Source organism: Solanum dulcamara, chromosome 11, assembly GCF_947179165.1.
Source record: "Solanum dulcamara chromosome 11, daSolDulc1.2, whole genome shotgun sequence".
In the NCBI taxonomy this organism is placed as follows: Eukaryota; Viridiplantae; Streptophyta; class Magnoliopsida; order Solanales; family Solanaceae; genus Solanum; species Solanum dulcamara.
The window spans coordinates 32,276,049-32,296,679 of NC_077247.1; the positions used below are offsets into that span (position 1 = coordinate 32,276,049).

Below are 20,631 nucleotides of genomic sequence, written 5' to 3' on the forward strand. Positions count from 1 at the left end.
CATTCCAACCTTATGCCTTAGTTTCTCAAAAGTTGATGTTGGTAATGCCTTTGTGAATAAATCTGCAAGATTATCACTTGAACGAACTTGTTGTACATCAATTTCACCGTTCTTCTGAAGATCATGTGTGAAGAATAATTTTGGTGAAATGTGTTTCGTTCTGTCTCCTTTTATGAAGCCACCTTTCAATTGAGCTATGCACGCGGCATTGTCTTCGAATATAATTGTGGGTACTTTAACATTATTTTCCAGACCACATCTTTCTTTGATGAACTGTATCATCGATCTCAACCACACACATTCTCTACTTGCTTCATGAATTGCTATTATTTCAGCATGATTTGAAGAAGTAGCAACAATGGACTGTTTTGTAGATCGCCATGATATAGCAGTCCCTCCGTGTGTAAACAGATAACCTGTCTGAGATCGAGCTTTATGTGGGTCTGATAAATAACCTGCATCTGCATAACCAATAAGGTCTGCGTAACCTTTGTTAGTATAAAACAAACCCATATCAATAGTACCCTTCAGGTATCGCAAAATATGTTTGATACCGTTCCAATGCCTTCGCGTTGGGGATGAACTATACCTTGCTAGCAAATTAACAGAAAATGTTATGTCAGGTCTAGTTGCATTAGCAAGATACATAAGTGCACCAATAGCACTGAGATATGGTACTTCAGGACCAAGAATTTCTTCATCCTTTTCTGGAGGTCGAAATTGATCTTTTTTCACTTCAAGTGATCGAACAATCATTGGAGTACTTAATGGATGTGCTTTGTCCATGTAAAATCTTTTTAAGATTTTCTCAGTGTAGGCAGATTGATGGACAAAAACTCCGTCTGCTAAATGTTCAATTTGCAGACCTAGACAAAGTTTTGTCTTTCCAAGGTCTTTCATTTCAAATTCTTTCTTTAGATATTCAATTGCCTTTTGGACCTCTTCAGGGGTTCCAATGAGATTTATGTCATCAACATAAACGGCGAGTATAACAAACTCTGATTCCATTTTCTTAATAAAAACACATGGACAAATGACATCATTTATATAGCCTTCATTTATCAAGTACTCACTGAGGCGATTATACCACATACGCCCTGATTGTTTTAGACCATATAATGATCTTTGGAGTTTTATTGAGTATACTTCCCGAGACTTTTTGCATGTTTCAGGCAATTTTAATCCTTCTGGGATTTTCATGTAAATTTCATTATCAAGTGAACCATAAAGGTAAGCTGCAACCACATCCATTAGGTGTATTTCAAGATTTTTATGTACAGCTAAACTGATGAGATATCGAAATGTTATTCCATCCATAACCGGTGAATATGTTTCTTCATAGTTGACTCCGGGTCTTTGAGAGAATCCTTGTGCAACAAGGCGTGCCTTATATCTTACAATTTCATTTCTCTCATTTCGTTTTCTAACAAAAACCCATTTATAGCCAACTGGTTTTACACCTTCAGGGGTTTGGACTACAGGTCCAAAAACCTCACGTTTAGCAAGTGAGTCTAATTCTGATTGAATTGCTTTTTGCCATTCTGGCCAATCACATCTACGTCGACAATCTTCGACGGATTTAGGTTCAAGACTTTCACTATCTTGCATAAGGTTAATTGCAACATTATATGCAAAAACATTATCAACCGTGATTTTAGATCGATCTAACTTTATCTCATCACCGAAAGAACTTATTGAAATTTCTTCATTCACTTGAGTCTCGGGTTCACTGATTTCTTCAGGAATATCAAGATTACTCAAATCTTGGCCTTCTTTAGGAGGTTCTATTGTAGTATCATCTTTATTATTTCTTACGCTTCTTTTTCTAGGATTTTTATCCTTTGAACCCAACGGTCTACCACGCTTCTGGCGTGTTTGAGATTCAGAAGCTATGATACTTGTAGATGGTCCTTTTGGGACATCAATTCGGATAGGTACATTCACTGCAGGGATATGTGACTTAGTTATCCGTTTCAAATCAGTAAATGCATCTGGCATTTGATTTGCTATTTTCTGTAAGTGGATGATCTTCTGGACCTCCTGCTCACATGTGCGGGTGCGTGGATCAAAATGTGATAGTGATGAAACTTTCCACGCAATTTCTTTTTCTTTTTCGGGTTCCTTTTTCTCTCCCCCTAATGGCGGGAAAATTGTTTCATCAAACCGATAATCTGCAAATCGTGCAGTGAATAAATCTCCAGTCAACGGTTCAAGGTATCGAATTATGGAGGGTGAGTCAAACCCAACATATATGCCCAACCTTCGTTGAGGGCCCATTTTTGTACGTTGTGGTGGTGCTACAGGCACGTATACTGCACAACCAAAAATTCTTAAATGGGCTATATTTGGTTCATGACCAAATACTAATTGTGACGGAGAGTATTTATTATAATGTGTCGGTCTTAGACGTACAAGTGCTGCTGCATGTAAAATAGCATGACCCCAAACAGTAATTGGCAATTTTGTTTTCATTAGTAGAGGTCTTGCTATCAATTGTAGGCGCTTTATAAATGACTCTGCAAGGCCATTTTGAGTATGAACATGAGCAACAGGATGTTCAATTTTTATCCCAATTGATAAGCAATAATCATTAAATGCTTGGGATGTAAATTCTCCAGCATTATCAAGGCGAATGGCCTTAATTGGATAATCTGGGAATTGCGCTCTCAATCTTATTATTTGTGCTAACAACTTCGCAAACGCCAGGTTGCGAGATGATAACAGGCACACATGAGACCATCTAGATGATGCATCTATTAGAACCATAAAATATCTAAACAATCCACTTGGTGGATGAATAGGTCCACATATATCTCCATGTATACGCTCTAAAAATCCAGGAGATTCGATGCCAACCTTCAGGGTATATGGCCTGACAATTAATTTGCCTTGATAACAAGCAGCACATGAAAATTCATCATTTGTAAGAATCTTCTGATTCTTTAAAGAATGTCCAGTTGAATTTTCAAGAATTCGTCTCATCATTATTGATCCAGGATGACCTATTCGATCATGCCATAGCACAAATATATTTGGATCAGTAAACTTCTGGTTTACGATCATATTTGCTTCAATTGCACTAATTTTTGCATAATATAGCCAGATGACAGAGTTGGTAATTTTTCCAAAATATATTTCTGGCCTAAGACACTCTTGGTTATACCAAGATATTCAATATTCATTTCATTTAATGTCTCAACATGATATCCATTTCTGCGGATATCTTTAAAACTTAATAAGTTTCTTGGAGATTTAGAAGAAAATAATGGATCTTCTATAACAATTTTTGTCCCTTTAGGCAAAATTATAGTAGCTCTTCCGGAGCCTTCAATCATTTTGGAATTGCCAGATATCGTAGTAACATTAGCTTTTCTTCTAAGCAAGTTGGAAAAATATTTCTCGTCTTTAAAAATAGCATGAGTTGTTCCACTATCAATTACACAAATATCTTCTTGATTGATCATTGATCCAAATAAAATTTGAGGCATTTCCATATTTTTCTTCAAAAAGAAAGAAAGTAAATATTATAATTAATACCTAATTTATTATACAAAGTTTTATTTTATTACATTGAGCTAGAAAAATACAAACATAATATTTAATACATACAACAACAAAGAGAATTATTTAAATATTATCGGGCTTATCAACATTCATATTTACTTCTGGAAAATTAAAGAAATCAGCTACATCTAGATGCATGGGCTCAATATTGTCTTCAGAGATAAAATTTGTCTCTGGATTATTTTCTGCCCTTTTTAACGATGCCTGATATAGCTGAACCAAGCGTTTTGACGACCGACAAATCCGCGACCAGTGCCCCACACCTCCACATCTATGACATATTGTTTCTGAATTATTCTTCGGTAAAGCTTCTGGCTTTTTACCCTGCCTTTTATATTGCTGGTTATTTCTCGGTGCCAGCCGAGCATCATGATTAAAAATTCTTCTTTGACTACGGCCACGACCACGACCACGACTGGGGCCATGACCTCTTTCTCGTTGGTTAGAATTTGCCTGATTCACTTCAGGGAGTGGCAAAGAACCAACGGGCCGACTATCATGATTTTTCATTAATAGTTCATTATGTCTTTCAGCAATAAGAAGGTGAGAAAGTAATTCAGAATATTTTTTAAAGCCTTTTTCGCGATATTGCTGCTGCAGGAGCATATTCGCGGGTGGAAATGTGGAGTACGTTTTTTCAAGTTTATCTTGTTCCGTGATTTCATCTCCGCATAAAGTTAACTGAGCTATAATTCTAAATAAAGCAGAATTATATTCAGTTATATTTTTAAAGTCCATCAGTCTCAGATTTAACCAGTCATAACGTGCTTGTGGAAGCATGACCAACTTCAGGTGGTCATACCTTTCTTTTAAATTTTTCCACAATTTCAAGGGATCTTTTAATGTAAGATATTGTAATTTAAGACCCTCGTCAAGATGGTGGCGGAGGAAAATCATAGCTTTTGCACGGTCTTGACTAGATGCCGTGTTATCATCTTTGATGGTGTCTGCCAGACCCATCGATTCAAGATGAATTTCGGCATCTAGTGCCCATGAAGAGTAATCTTTTCCAGAGATATCCAAAGCAACAAATTCAATTTTTGAAATATTTGCCATTTTATGAAAATAAATTTAAATAAAACTCTTACTACTTTTGTTACCTTGAAAATTAGCCGGAGCCTCGTGCTGATAACGTGTTGTGAAATAAATTATAAAAAGGATAAGTAAACCACAGTAAACAGAGAAGAGGAGTAAGAACAATGGAATGTTTTTATGTTTTGTTTTTGTTGTTACATTTCTGCATCTCTACACAGCCTTTTATAGGCAAATATAGAGGGAGACAATAGTTAGTGGTAGGGAGAAAGAAGAAAGAAAAATAGGGGGAAAAGGAAAAGGAAAGGGACGTCCACATCCACTTTCATTACATCTGCATCATTATTTAAAAAAAGGCTAAATTTGCTCCTATTTTCAAGTCGCAGAAGCTTTGCTACTATGATGCCACAGCCCATAACTTTTTTTAAGAGGCCAAACTATGACACTCTAATTCAATCTTATTTTATTTTAATTTATAAATTTCATTTTTCACGTATTATTTAAATATAAAATATTAATTGGATAGATTGATAATATTACTCATTTTTTAAATAGAATAAAAATTCTATTCAATGTTAATATTCGATATTTTTATCGTTAACAAGCTTCTCCCTATTTATTACCTCTATCTTTTCCTCAGCCTCATTTTTTCCTTTCATCTACTTTACTTATAATTTATTTTCTTCATTTACCACATTTCTATTTAACTCTCTAAAGATAATATTCTTTTTATTTTAATTTATATATATTTATATAAAATTTAAAATATCAATTACATTCTATATTATAAAGGACTAAATAAAATATTAATATAATAAGTAAAGAGCTAGATTGAGGAGAGCGATATCATATTAAAACTTTAGATAATGTCAAATATTGTGTTGACGCCCATAAATTGAAAAAAGATAGATATCTTTGTAAACATTAAAATTATATTGGATTTAAATCCGGAAATTAAATTGGACTATATTAAATTCAAGAAAATAGTTCAAATGATGTGGCAATTCAAGTCAAATAAATGATCCACTAAAAGCACATCATGTGTCAAAGTTATGTGGCAATTCAAGTCAAATTAAATGATCCACTAAAATCACACCACGTGTCAAAGTTATATGACAATCCAAATCAAATTAAATGAGTCATTAGAATCATGTCATGTGCCAAAATTATGTGGCAATCCAAGTCAAATTAAATAAGCCACTAAAATTATGTCACGTGTATATGTGACATGTTCTGACCAATCAAATTAAAGTTCTTTACCAAGAAAATCTGATTGGTCAGTTCAAACCAACCAATCAAATCACACCTCATGCCACTCCCTACAACTATAAATAGGGGTCCTCATTATTTCCAGAGGTTTTTTTTTTCAAGAACAAGGAGCAAGAAGAGAGCTCGTGGATCAAAATCTATAAATTTTCTACAAAGCTACAAAGTTCAAACAATCAAATTCAAGCTCAAGAACGAAGGAAAATATCAAGAAGTTCAAGATCAAGTTACTTATTCATATTTATTATTCGTCATAACCATACAAGTGTTTGTGATGAATAATTCAAATCCAAATTTGAAAACGAAGATTCAAGATCAAGCTATTCAAGTCCTTGACTCTAAATCAAATTCAAGTTCAATATATTACATATTATTTGAAGAATCAGTGAATTATCATAGAGATTGTAACACGCACTACATTTTGAAATCAAATACTACACTTTGTTACTCCAATTTTTTGGTCTTGATTATTTATTTTTCTCGGCTAGAAAATTTATTGTTTACAATCTTCATGGTAAAATAAACTTGATATGTATAATAACATGTGTTACTAATCTATCTCAATAATAAAATTTGTAATCAATTGAATATGGCTAATTAATATATATATTCTTACATTGTTTAAAGATGATAAATTGATACAACTATTGTAAATGCCAATTAAATCTGGATGACCTGGAGAAAATAAAACACGTGAAGTTATTTAATTGAAAATTTTTAAACCATTTTAATATTTGTTTAATACGTATTGAATACATATAGTAGGTAAAGGTTTTGTATTTAAAGTGTACATAAAAAATAAAATTGAAGGGTTAAAATAAAATAAAATAGAGTTAAAATATCAAAATAAAATTTAAGGGATTGTGTATGTATTTAACCTAAACACTAGACAGGTTTCAATCTTTTGCACAATTCATGAACAAATTTAACATTTATTTCCTAAGTATGATTATTTTTTAAAATTAATTGAAAAAAAAAAAGGTTTTAATTAATTGGAGGTGTTGTAAACATTTCTTAAACCCTGTGCATGTGCATAGAGAAAGTTTAAATGCACCGGCTTTTTTGTTATAAACGTGTGAGGATTTAATGGATACAGTACTGCAAGCCCCACATGCATGGTAGATAGAAGATTTTGGCTTGCTTTGCATTCAATATTTTGGAGATTGGGTGTACCAAAAAAAAAAATTTAGCTTGGAAGACTGTTTACTTTTTTTTGTCAGAATCAATTTTTAAACGGAATAATTAATACTTTAAGAAATCAACTTCTTTCAATTTTCTAGTCAATGGACCTACAAACGTTCAATTATAGCAGAAATAAAGAATCATCTTTTACTTTCTATAGTACATGTCAATTATTATTTATAAAGAAAAAGATTCTAGCATAATCTCATCTCACTTTATTGTCCTTTTCTTCTTTCTAATCAGAGACGGATTTTAAAAATATTTCAAATTTTAAGATTTATATCATTTAACTTCTTATTCTTTCAAAATTATTATAAAATTTCAATAGATTATCACATATATAATTATACTCTTATCGAAAATATTGAGTTATGAACACCTCGTCAGTGTTAGTTCTATTATTTCCTTCATATGATAAAGCTTTTGAACACGAAAAAAAAGAGACCATTTTTAGTTAAAATAAAATATTTCTTCCATTTAAAAAAATAACCTTTTTTTTAGCTTGTTTAAAAAAAGAATGATTTTTTTTACAACACTTTAATTTTAGTTTTCCATATGTTATGTTTAAGGCCATAAGATTAAAAGACATTTTGATATATTTGATAAAACTTTAATTTAAGACCACAAGATTGAAAAATCTTTTTATTTTTCTTAAATTTCATGCTAATTCAAATTAGATCATTCTTGTTTAAACATAGAAGAACATAAAAGCAGCTAATTAAATTAAGGTTGACGAGTTGGATTTTGTTTGTTTTTTGTTCTAAATATTGGTATGATTAGTTAGAGAATGCAAAGAGAGAACATCAAATTAAAGTGTTTAATCAGCTTTAAGTAGCTTTGTTAAATCATAATTATGGCTTATTAATTTCCTTTTAGAATTATTAGATAAGATAACCTAATTCAATATCAATATTTGACTGATCGGAGGACCTAAGTAGCTTCAACTGAGTTTTCAGTAGGCTAGGAAGCATTTCCAAAAAGAACTAGCTCATTGCACCGGGGACACTTTACTCAATAACTAATTAATTCTTATCTTCCCCAATTAAGTAATGATTGAGACATCTTTTCTTATTTTTAATTTAAAAAATTAATAAATTTGCAACTCAAAGAACTAGAAAAACAAAATTCGTAAGAAAATATATTAAGTTTAAAACCTACATTCAATTATTGTTTTAGGCCATTAATGTATTTGACCCGTCGTCATTATTAATCAGCTCTAATAAACACGTCCATTTAGTACGTAATACTAGTATGCTATTTATTTGATGAGAAGGCCCAACCACTATACCTTTCACCATGATTTATAGACACAGATTTTGAATTAATTCTTTAGTCACTTACTGACAATGGCGGAAGCAGCATTGCAACACCACATTCATTAGAATTCAGTATTTCCGATATAAAATATAAATTTATATATATAAATTCACTAAAATGTAATAATAAATGTTGAATTGAACTCATAATTTTACAATAAATATTATGTTTCAACGCTAAGAATTTTGACGAGTTTAATATATAGTACCATGTTTGGTCAAGTTTTCAGGATTTATTTACTGTATAATATTTTCAATTAAAACTATAAATAATCAATTTAATCTTTACTTCAGATGGGTCAAACTTCTTCTACTAATTTTCTCTCTTTATTATAAACAGTACTTACTCAATATTTTTTTTAAAAAAATAATCTATAACTTAGTATTGCTAGAAAAAATGAGGCCACTCAATTTTAAGGGCCTAAGGTTCTTGCCTTTTTTTCTAACCCTATTGAGCGGTCATGGGCGGAGCTACCCTTGTTCGAAGGGTGTCAAGCGACACCTCTTCATTGAAAGATTACATTGTATATATAGGTCAAAATTTGATTTAATAAATATATATATATATATATATATATATATATATATATATATATATATAATTATTGACACCTCTTAACACAAGTTGAAGGTTTAGTATAGTGGTTAAGGGATTGCAAAAGTTGCTTGAGATTGTAAATTTTATCCTTGCTAGAAATATTTATTTTTTTACTTTATGTTTTGCTACGCCTTAACGAATTTTCTGACTCCGCCATTAATTGAGCCGCCCCGGCTAATAAGTAATTGTAAATTGTTTAGCTTATGAAAGACAGTTGCTTATTTTAGAAAAACTAAAAGACATATTTTTTAGATTATATCAATTTCCTTAAATCAATTGAGGTAGGTGGGGGAAAATATATATTGCTTTCTATAAAAGCAAACCTACTACGCGCTTGAAATACTTTCATCTAATAGTTCAGAAGAAATCTATATTAATTAAAACAATCACTTATAATAATTTATTAAATGATGTGGTTGTTTAAATAAGCTTTTTCATTGAAAGAATAATTCAAAGTTGGTTCAAAGTTGGTGTAAGCAACATACTTATTTAGGATTTAATTTTATAAATTTATTTAATTCGTATCTAAATAAGATTTATTGTTTTGTTAAACCCTACATAGGTATAAGTTTTCCAATGTTATTTATTACAAATAGGTTTGTTATTAGTTATTTCATGTAGCAGAGATTGTAGTGAAGAATAAGATATTTTTCATTTAAGTAAAAACTAATTTGTATATAAAATATGAACCACGTGAATATGTGTTTTTTTTTAAAATTTTTGTTTATATATATATATATATATATATATATTATTTTATTATTTTTTAATAATTAATATAATATTATCTATTGATACCTAATCCATCAGAAGAGAATCTGTTTGGATTGATTTATTTTAAGTAACTTATAAGTTGAAAACTACTTATAAGTTTTTTTAAAAAAAGTAGGTGCAACCCAATTAATTTTTTTGACTTATAAGTTGAAACAACTTATAAACTGCTTTAAATAAGTCAATCCAAACAAACTCAATTATTTATTGTGGCTTATTTTAAGCACAAAATGACTTTAAGTTGACCAGCCAAACACTCCAAAAAGCTGAAAACAATTTATAAGACGATTCAAACGGGCTCTAATAACATATTTGGATTGACTTTTAGCTTTTGACTTATAAGCCAAAATCATAAATTATTTTAATTTATTTAATCACTCCAACAATAATTAAAAATTATTTGACTTAAAAAATAAATTAATCCAAACCAGCTCATCCACTTGATTGAGTATTGAATATTGGTGGGGATAAAACTAAAGTAGCCGTACGTAGCTCATAATTTGTAGGAATACGATACAAATAAAGATAAAAGACATAACGCAAAATTGGAAAAGTGAGTGCAGGCCAAAAAGGCAAAAAAAGAAAGGATGGATAATATATAAAAATTAATAGAGTATTCTATATATAAATTCATAACTAATTGCAGGACGTATGTTGCATGCTTGTCTTTATCATGCAACTTGCCAATATAACTATATTTAACTTTGAAAAGATTAAATATATATTTAAAGGTACAGTTGAAAATTTTAGCATGGCAATAATCCCATGAAAGTAAGTGTTTTAGGATACAAGGTTTTATATATTTGGTACAATTTTTAAATCTTTTTAAAATTAAATGTAAATAATAACTTTCATACATAACTCTTCAATTGATAATGAGTCATGTATATGAAATGGACAAAGGAAATACTAATAATAATAGTGTAAAAAAGTAGAAAGGTTGGAAGGCTGAACACAACAAATATAGATAGAGTAGACGTAGAAACATGGGACCATAGTTTTTAAAAGGGAAAAGGCATAAATTTTCCGAAGTGTAAAAAAAAAAAGAAAGGTAGGCAGTCTGAACACAATAAATATAGATTGAGTAGACAGCAGAAACATGGGAACACATTTTCTAAAAGGAAAAGGCATAAATTTTCTTTCAAGTTGTATTGAAAAATCAGTTACGTATTTAAACTATTTGATCTATTACACACCTAAACTATCAAAAGTGACTTTATTGCCCCCGTGAAACGTATAACACAACTCTCACAGTATGTGATATATTACACTCGTCGCTACGTCAGGAATTATATTTTTTAATATTTTTTTCTTTTCTTTTCTTTATTAATTAACATTTTTTTACTAGCTATATTTTATATTAATTAACTCCTAATTAATTATTAACCATCCATCCGATTTTTTATATATATATTTTTTTTATTAATTAACTTTTCTTTTATTATCTAAATTTTATATTAATTAACTCCTAATTAATTATTAACTACCCATACGATTTTTTATATTTTTTTCTTTTTTTTTCTTTATTAATTAACTTTTTTATAACTATATTTTATACTAATTAACTCCTAACTAATTATTAACCACCCATTCCCTCCTCCCTCCTCTCCAAACCTCAATCGTCTTCTCCACCAAAATCTTCTTCTTAATGAGTTTTGAAAGAAAAAAAAGAGAGAAAATACATAATTACCCCCCTAAACTTTGAACTTTTTTTGAAGTAGACACCTTAAGTTTGTGGGGGTCCTATTACCCCACGAAACAATCTGAAAACATAATAAATACAACCTTTTTACGCCATCTGTGTTCTCAATTAATGCGCGTGTGTGTCACCCCCTTTTAAAATATTATTATTAATTATTTTTTCCAACCCGTTTATTAAAGGTCAGGTTTTACCCTGACCCACTAAGTTTTTAACCCATAACCCTAAGATATTTTCAAGACATTTCCTCTTTCTTCGACCGATCAAAACCCTAAGGAACTTCGAGAGTCGAAACAAATTGGAAAAATCACGATTGTAATTTTTGGATTAGTGTTGTCGGAACGACGAGTGAAGATTCACAGGTTAGTGATGTTCTAGTAGTGCATTTTCTAGTGATTAGTTGTTGGTTCCTTTGTTGGCTTGTAGTAAAGACTCACATGCATGCATATTTTTTTGTTATTTTGTTGTTGTTGGTGTTGTTATTGTGACGATATGAGTTTAGTAAGACAAAAAATTGTGTTGTTATTTTCATCGATTTAGTATTTTTGAAATCTGTTTGCAATTGTGTTTTCAAGATAAAAATACTACGTCGTTTATTCTTATAACTTTGAGATGGTATCATAGGGGCAAATTGTGCTTGGTCCCCCACCTGATTTTGTTAGTGGGTCTGTGACTAAATTCTTGGAGGTAGACACTAACAGAATGTCTTATTTTTAATTGAGAGACTATATAAAGGACCTAGGATATACCCTTTTATGTTAGATCTCCAATTGATGTTTTTTGGTTGAAGTTAAAAGTGATAAGGTTATCAGTGACATTTCCTCTATATTTAAAAATGGGGATAGAATGGATATTTATGTTTTTCATGGGGTCAATGAGGTAGAAGTTGCTCCATTGGCTTTGAATAATTTCCCTCATTTGCTGGACAGTGGTGTGCCTTTAAATGGTGGAGGTGGGATAGGTGAAGAATCTTTTACCTCTTTTAATGAAGTTGAGTCTTCTGACCCTAATTTTGAATCTTCAAATCCTGTAATTGAGCATTATAGTGCTCCTACTAAACCTTCTACTCTTTTTTCTGAACCTTTCAACCCTTCATTTCAGCCTTCTAATCCTCTTGTTGAACCTTCCAACACTTCTTTTCAGCCTTCTAATCCTCTAACTGAACCTTCAAATCCTTATAGCCAGCCTCCAACTCCTCTTGATGAACCTCAAACTGATGAGGATCTAAGTGGAGATGAATCAAATGATGATTCTGAAGTAGATAGCAATGAAGATAGTATAGATAGTGATCTTCACGAAGAGTATAGGGATTTCAGAGCTTCAAGAAGGCATTTTAATAGGTCAAACAAGAGAACTAGAGGTACAACTACTGAACAGGTTCATACTGGTGAAAAAGGGACAAATATAGGATATGATAAGATAAATGTTGATAGTAAGGATAGCTTATTAGGTAAGCTAGGGGGTGATGAACCTTACTATCCAAATGATGAAGCTCCTAGATTTGCATTAGAGAAAGAAACAGGTTGGGGAGATGGTTAGGAGGTTGATCAAGTAGTGAATAAATTTGTTAGAAAGAAGACCAAAAGCAGAGTTGTGTTTGATCCAACTTTTGAGAAGATTGTTTGGGAAACAGGTTTGGTGTTTGCAAGTGTAAGAGAATTTAGGGAAGCAGTAACCAAATATGCAGTTCAAGAAAAAATTCAAATTGAAAAGTATGTGAATAAGCCTGAAAAAGTTAAAGTAAGATGCTGCAAAAAAGGTTGTCCTTGGTTATTAGTTGCAAGTCTGGATAGTCAAACAATAAATTTTGTGGTTAAAATCTACAACCCTGTTCATATTTATGTGACTTTAACTTTTAACTATTTGTACAATTCAAAATTTCTGGCCAGCATATACAAGGATAGAATAACTGAGCAGCCAAACATTAAAATTGTCAAGTTACAAGAGCTTATCAAAAAAGAATTGGATATCCATATTGGAAAGACAACAGTGAGAAGAGCTAGGTCTAGAGTATTATAATAGATTATGGGTGATCATGTTGTTGAGTATGGTAGAATTTTTTATTACAGAGGCGAGATATTAAGATCAAATCCAGGTAGCACTTATATTGTTAAGGTTGGAGAAACAATTGAAACTAGTCATAAAATCTTTGAAGGATTTTATGTGTGCTTTCATGCTTTAAAGAAAGTATTATTTGGAGGTACTAGGAGGTGCGTTGGCTTGGATTGGTATTTTCTCAAAGGAGTGTGTAAAGTCCAGTTATTGGTTGCAGTTTGCATGTTGCCTATTGTTTGGGCAGTAGTTGAGGTTGAGAATCAAGTCACTTAGAAATGGTTCTTGACTCTAGTGAAGAATGACCTTGATTTTGGAGAAGGGCATGGACTAACACTGATTACTGATATGCAAATGGTATATTCCTGCCTATTTGATCTTTTATGTGTTTATTAATTCTCATTTTTCTCATTTACTCTTTTATATGTTTATTTTCTTTCTTTGATAGGGACTGCAAATTGCAATGTCAGAATTATTACCACTTTCTAAACACAAAATGTGTGCCAGACATGTCCTTGCAAATTGGTGCAAAACTTTGAAGGGAATAAAGAGGAGAAATCTTTTCTGTAAAATTGCAAAATCTACATTTGAAGCTGAATTGAGGGACTACATAAAATCTATGAAAAAGTTAGGAAGGGACTACTTGGATGGTCTTTTATACTACATTATTGAAAGATGGTGCAAAAGATACTTTAAAGAACATAGTAAATGAGATTCTGTAGACAATAATTTGGCAGAGAGCTTTAATGTGTGGATATTTTCTGTAAGATACAAGACAATCATTACAATCCTTGAAGAGATTAGGATAGAAATGATGAAAAGAATTGGTCAATTAAGAGAGTTCTCAAAAATATGGATCACTGATATTTCTTCCATGACTTTGAAATTTTTTACAAGACAACATTAATAAGTCAATGCAGTGCAACTTATCTTGAAATGGAGAAAGGGGTTTTGAGGTTGTAGACAAGGGTTTTACACATTGTGTAGACATTCTTAGGCGCACTTGTAGTTGTAGAGCTTGGCAGCTTAAGGAAATACCTTGTCCTCATGGTGTTGCTTCCCTACATTACAAGCAAATATGAACCAATTCATTAATTGGCCAACTACTATAACAAGGACACCTACCTGAGCACATATGCACATTTTATTCAGCCAATGAGCAATATGAATATGTGGCCAACATCTGATAATCCAACAGTTCAACCACCAATAATCAAACAGCTGCCTGGAAGGTCAAGAAAAGTTAGAAGGAAAGAGGCTAATGAAATGAAGAAAACTGGAAAGCTTAGCAAATGTGGTGCTGTTATAACTTGTAACAATTATCATACAAAGGGCCGTAATAAAAGAGGATGCCCTGCTCTTCCAACTGTTCCAAGTGAAACTGTAGCAATTTCTTCTCAGTCATAAGTAAATATAATAATTCTCATTAATATTTAGTTGAATATATGCTTCTATGTTTTATTATAATAATCAGGCCAAAATAAAAAGTGAAAGTGGTAAAAGAAGGGGTAAAGGAAGGAAGATGCCTCAAGAAAATCATGACAATGAAGGAAAAAACCAAGGAAGAAAATCATGATAATGAAGGCACAAACAAAAGAAGAGGTAGAGGAAAAGCAAGAGGAAGGGGGTGCCTCAAGAAAATCATGAGAATAAAGGCACTAGTGGTGGACAAGCTTCAAGACCTTTTAAAAGGCCAAGGATTGTAGGATTTGGAGTATTGGTTGGTGATAATGGTTTTACAACTCTTAATGTAAGTACAACCCTGAATTCAGTTTTCAAGTATTTTTACTAAGTTTTGTGGTTTATTTGTACAGCCTGAAATGCCAAGTAAAAGGGTTATTGACATTGGTACAAGAGTTCCAAGAAGATCCGATGAAGTTACTGGAGATATTGGCTATCAACCACGTTTTGGAGTGAAATGGAAGGGAAAACAAGCATTACCTGTAATAGAATTCAAAAATGAGGGGTGAAAAAAGACTCCAAACAAGGTCTGCAGCAGCTACTATCAATCTAAGCCAAAGCAGTTCAACTATAAAGAATATCAATGTTCCATGAAAATAGTTGATTTTGGTGCTATTTTTTGTTGTTATTGTTGTGTTTTTTCCACTTTTCTTGGTACCAAACTCTATTTTGGTGTTTCTAATGTTGAACTGCAAAATTGGGTACCAACTCTGTGTTGCCAAGTTTGTTGATGCAACAACTCTCCTTTTCGTGACTACTAGTCAAATTGTAATCAGTCTTTCAGTAAGCATGAAATGAAGTTCTCATTTTGTTACAATTATTTTCATTTGGATTAAGCATGAAAAGAAGTGGGCAAATAACTTTTACATGTTCTGAATATTGTCAAATGGTCACGAGAAATCACACAAAATAGATGTTTCATTGACATTCTTTAAAGAGTTACAAATAAGCTTGCCTAAATAATGTGTTATATCTTGTCAAAGTTAAGCCTATTCCGACAACAAACATCAACGAAACAACAACTATGGTAATTCCAAGTGCATACAACTACATTTGCCATTCTTCACATTCTTGTTAATGCCTAAAAGAAGAATTAAAACCACAAACAAACACCACGATGAGCTTCCAATTCAAGATACAATATTTTGTCTTCTTCTTCTCCTTGATTACCTTATCATGACAAACTTGATCACTTTTCTTCTCCACCAATTTCATCTTCTTTTCTTTACTTTCATAAAATGCTAATGCTTTTTCCAATTCCTTAATTTTATTCGCCAATCTTGGAATAACAGACTTGGATCACATATCGATCTCATCAAGATCCCTCCATCTAAAGAACTTACATGAAATTTCCTAAAATAGGCCATAAACAAGTGAAATTAACGAAAAAAAGAAAAAAAAGAGAGTAAAGAAATATATATCAAACATACACGAAAGCGTGGACATGACCAAAATCTTCTAGCTGGGTTTTCCTCTGACCACGAAATCTGCATCTGCAGCAAGTCTCCATGTTTGCATCGCATTGTTACACACAACATTGGATCATTCTCGTCATTACAAATGCGATTCAAGCTTGCATTTGACATGATAAGAATAGTCTCCCTCAAAATCTAATCACAATAGATCAATTGATTTCATAGAGTTTAAACAAAAAAATAAAATTGAAGCTCTCCAACGGCTATTAGTGGAGAATTTGGGGAAGATGGGACTGAGAGCATTCTCTCTTCTCTATTTAATAAAGAGAAGAAGATAATTCAAATTGGGAGTGCCATATGTGGTTTTAACATTGGTTTGGTGCAGTCTTAAGACTCCCTCACGCTCTCATGTTGCGTGAGAACACAACTAGTATGAAAATGTGTAAGAATGTTGTATTTATTGTGTTTTCAGATTGTTTCATGGGGTATATGACCCCCGCAAACTTAAGATATCTACTTCAAAAAAGGTTCAAAGTTTAGGGGGGTAATTATGTATTTTCTCAAAAAAAAATCAATATTCAAAATGCGGAGTAAATGGTGGTGGGTATGAAGAAGAAGAGGGTAGGTAGGTATGAAGAAGAAAGGACGTGAGGGGTGGGGTAATTTTTTTTTATTTTTTTTTTACTTTAATGGGTTTTGAAAGAAAAAAATTAAGATTTAAAATGGGGAGTAAATAGAGGTGGGTGTGAAGAAGAAGATGGTAGGTGGGTGTGAAGAAGAAATGACGTGGGGGGTGGGGTGATTTTATTTTTTATAATATTTTTTTACTTTAATTTTAGTGTCTGTCGCGCTATATTTTTTTTATTTTATTGCCACGTCAGTTTTAGAAGGGTAATAAATTTACTTTTGGGCAGTTTAGGTGTGTAATAGGTCGCCATGATAATTTGAATGTGTAACTGACTTTTTGGTACAACTTTAGGGGGGAAATTATGCCTTTTCCCTTTTCTAAAATAGAGAGTTGCATAAAAATAGAATGGTCATAATATTAATCATCATGGTTTATATATATAGCACATTAATTTGAAAGCATTTCGCATAAATATGAAGTATTGATTATAAATATTCATAATTATTATTATTGTTAAATATAATATAATATAACAATAATTATATTATTGTCATTTAATAATTGCCGCAAATTTATTTATTTGTTATAGTGATGCCAACTAATTAGTAAATGAATTTGAAAATTAATTTAGGAGAAGTATTGCTTCAAATTTATAAGTTAATTCAAAATTAATTTAAGAGAAGTATTGCTTCAAGTTTATAAGTTAATGAATTAAATATCCCTGATGTAAATTGAACATGCAAGAACCTTAGAACCTGAATTTGAATTGTATTGAAGAAGATGAACTAATACGAAGCATAGAGAATATCTCAATTGTTGTACATATTAGAGTAAATACATAATTGTCTGTTAAACAAGACCAATAATTTATTAAACAACTTTGAACTATAGCTAGTATTGGTACATCATTTTTCCGCAACCTGATATAAAGAGTGTATGCACTCTCTTAATTAAAGGACGCGAATAACCTAAAATAATGATTATAATTTTATTTTTACAAGTGTTATAAAATATATTTTCTTGTTCTTCTTGACATTGTTTTAATGTTTCCTTCTTATACTTTTTTCTTTCTTCTTCAAAAATTCGTTGCCATCTCTATGGTAATTTAGCCCTTTCAATGTTGCCATTTTTGCCACAATTTCACAAACCTTCTTTTACTACTATCAATTTAACTCTCTTCAATTTTAAAATTTTATCTAAATATCTTTTTACATTTCGAACAATTTTATAATTTCATTAGATCTCAAGATGATTAGGAGGCACCATTTAAGTTTTTATTCGAATTTCAACCAAGCTCCTTGCAATTTCGGGGGGAATTCATTGATATTTTTTCAAAATCATCATTTCTAATTTTGAAAGTTATATGAAAAGAAGATAAATTAATTGAGGATATCCCTAAAACTTTGTATTTGCTTTGAAAAATAATTAATTGGCATAATACATAAATATGACTCTTAACTTGCGTTCAGGTAGCAACTATAACCTCTAACTTTAGTAATGCACAAGTAGGCACTTTGACTATCCAAAACTTGAATAAATAGACACATTTATCCTACATCGTATTCTTCTATTGCAATTTTGTGTCCTACGTGTATTATGTCACATAGGACATGTATGTCTACTTGTTCAATTTTATATAAGTTTAAGTGCCTACTTATACACATTTAAAGTTGGATGGCATATATGCCAACTAAAGTCAAGTTAAAGGGCATGTTTATGCATTATTTCTAATTAATTTTGTTATTGACAACTCAACAAAGTCTGAAAAACAATATGATTATGTTTTGAAATTACATGAAAAGAAGTGAAGTTAGTTGAACAAGAAGAAAGAAAGAAAATAGAAGGGGGGGGGGGGAGGGGGGAGGCAGAGAAGGTCAGCTGAACGTAGAGGGTGGTGGGTGGAGGTGGGGGTGAAATAGAGATGTATTTTAAGATGAAGTCAAAATTAGAGTAAAAAGATGAAAAAGAAGTCAAAAAGTAAGAGTGGAAAAAAAAGGAAGAAAGAAAAACTTTAAAAAATGTATTTTTAATTAAATTACCACGTGTCTGTCACGCTTCGATTCTACATCCTAAGTGTGGGCGGTATTCGAAAATCATTATTGGTTCCCAAGTGAACCCCTGGCTTGGGTGACTACTAAGCGGGAGACTTTAATTTGATAAAGATAATTTAAAACAGTGAGCAACTTAAATACTTAATGAAATCTCATAATTTATTTGTAACTAATCTAAATAGAAGTAAATAAATGTTTAGACATAATCTCTCTAAAACTGAAAGTAAACCTCTCCTCGATCTAAGAAGCCTCTAACTGACTCTAAATAGTAGGTACTGGGGACATGTCCACAAATACCTCAAACTGATAAATAAAAACTGAAAATAAATGACTCAAGAGTTCCTTTGAATGCAAGGAGGTCTCACAAAAAGCTTACGAAGAATGATCATCAACGGTATGCCTATTGATAATCTCTAGCACTTGTGTGCATCAAAAAAATATACAACGTCGAATGATGTCAGTACATGAAATGTACGGTATGTAATATGGCTGAATGAAACAATATAATTGATCTAAAGACTGAATATAACTCAAATGTGAAAATTGTGATCTTGCAATGAATAATCAATTTAACTTTCTCAAATAAAATATGCAATAAAAGCAATTTAAAATAATGTAACTTTACTTTCTTGGGGAGTTTATCTAACCGATAACCACAACTATGAACTTCGTGATAATACAACGTCTTGCTATAATGTCCCAATTCTTGAAAAATGTTTTTCTTTAAAAAATGACCATTTTGCCCTTTCCTATAGTGATTTCATATTTTATTTGTTGTATGAGTATGATTGGCACGGTTCTCGATGCGATCGCGCGGAATTTTGACGATTTGAAGCCTTGAGTAGAAAGTTTCGTTAATAGGATTGACTTTGGACAACATATTGGGATCCGAGCATCGAATGAGAATTCTGTCAGTTTTATTACATCCAAAACATCGAGTTTAGTCTAGTTGAGCATTGACTTAAAGCCTCGGGGCCTTAGTTATCGTTATGAGAATATAGGCTAAAAAATAATTTTTAGGTCAAAAAGAGATTCGAGAGGGTAATTTTGTCATAACGACCTTTTTTTCATAATGCAACGATTCCATTGAGTCCATAATATCGAATTTGGTGTGGTACATATCCAGTTTATTTTTATCGAACCCCGAATAATTTTTGAGTGTCCGAATGGAGACTTGAAATTAAACTTGGTTCATTTTTTCTCGTTGCTGGTGCAAGGTCCACTTAAGTGGACCAGGTTCGCAAAAGTGAACCTTCGCTTTAGGGAGGCCCATCACTTTTAACCTTCGCTTTAGTGACACCTGTGAGGTCTTTGGCTGGGGTTTAGGCCATTTTTCTAAAACCACCATTTTTAAATCCTTAGAGCTTGTTGGAGACGATTTTGATAAAGCTTTTACAGAGAAATTCATTTAGGTAAGTCCCTTTTTCTATTCTAAATCAAATTCTAGTAATTTTCTCTTCTTAATTCATTGAAAAATCAAAGTATCAAATGAGAATTTTGGGGATTTTACTCCCAAAACCTTGATTTCAGATTTTATTGATTCTAACTCATTTCTTGGCCAAATTTTATGGGTTTTCCATCCACAAACTCCCTTTG

General features: G+C 31.6%; 2 protein-coding genes across 7 annotated transcripts; one reads left to right on the forward strand and one right to left on the reverse strand.

Moving 5' to 3' along the window:
* The first annotated feature begins 11,551 nt into the window (after nt 1-11,551).
* LOC129874453 (DNA-directed RNA polymerase II subunit RPB1-like) lies at nt 11,552-14,298 on the forward strand. Of its 2 annotated transcripts, none has more exons than XR_008762893.1 (2): nt 11,552-11,790; nt 13,929-14,298. XR_008762893.1 is itself a non-coding variant. In XM_055949741.1 (2 exons), the coding sequence occupies exon 1, from the start codon at nt 12,275-12,277 to the stop codon at nt 12,965-12,967; it is 693 nt and encodes a 230-aa protein (XP_055805716.1). In that variant the 5' UTR covers nt 12,184-12,274; the 3' UTR covers nt 12,968-13,837; nt 13,929-14,298. The 2 variants fall into 2 exon arrangements, 1 of the variants encoding a protein (XP_055805716.1); XM_055949741.1 differs by lacking the exon at nt 11,552-11,790 and adding an exon at nt 12,184-13,837.
* A 24-nt stretch (nt 14,299-14,322) lies between these two features.
* LOC129874454 (uncharacterized) lies at nt 14,323-16,761 on the reverse strand. 5 transcript variants are annotated; one of them, XR_008762896.1, is made up of 3 exons: nt 16,372-16,753; nt 16,112-16,294; nt 14,323-14,541 (listed from the first exon to the last, which is right to left on the reverse strand). XR_008762896.1 is itself a non-coding variant. In XM_055949742.1 (3 exons), exons 1-3 carry the CDS (start codon nt 16,449-16,451, stop codon nt 14,407-14,409), a joined length of 315 nt encoding a protein of 104 aa, XP_055805717.1. In that variant the 5' UTR covers nt 16,452-16,761. The 5 variants fall into 5 exon arrangements, 2 of the variants coding, with proteins under 2 accessions (XP_055805717.1, XP_055805718.1); XR_008762895.1 differs by having other exon boundaries at nt 14,323-14,705; XM_055949742.1 differs by lacking the exon at nt 16,112-16,294 and adding an exon at nt 14,606-14,705 and having other exon boundaries at nt 14,407-14,541; nt 16,372-16,761.
* Nucleotides 16,762-20,631: the final 3,870 nt, after the last annotated feature.

Excerpts from the sequence above, each read along its gene's own strand:
- LOC129874454 (XM_055949742.1), bottom strand. The coding sequence starts at position 16,451 with ATGGAGACTTGCTGCAGATGCAGATTTCGTGGTCAGAGGAAAACCCAG. Across the intron at positions 14,706-16,371 it reads GGTCATGTCCACGCTTTCGT|GCAGCTGTTTGATTATTGGT; the intron begins GTATGTTTGATA and ends TTGACCTTCCAG. Across the intron at positions 14,542-14,605 it reads AAATGTGCATATGTGCTCAG|GGAAGCAACACCATGAGGAC; the intron begins GTAGGTGTCCTT and ends CTTGTAATGTAG.
- LOC129874453 (XM_055949741.1), top strand. The coding sequence starts at position 12,275 with ATGGATATTTATGTTTTTCATGGGGTCAATGAGGTAGAAGTTGCTCCA.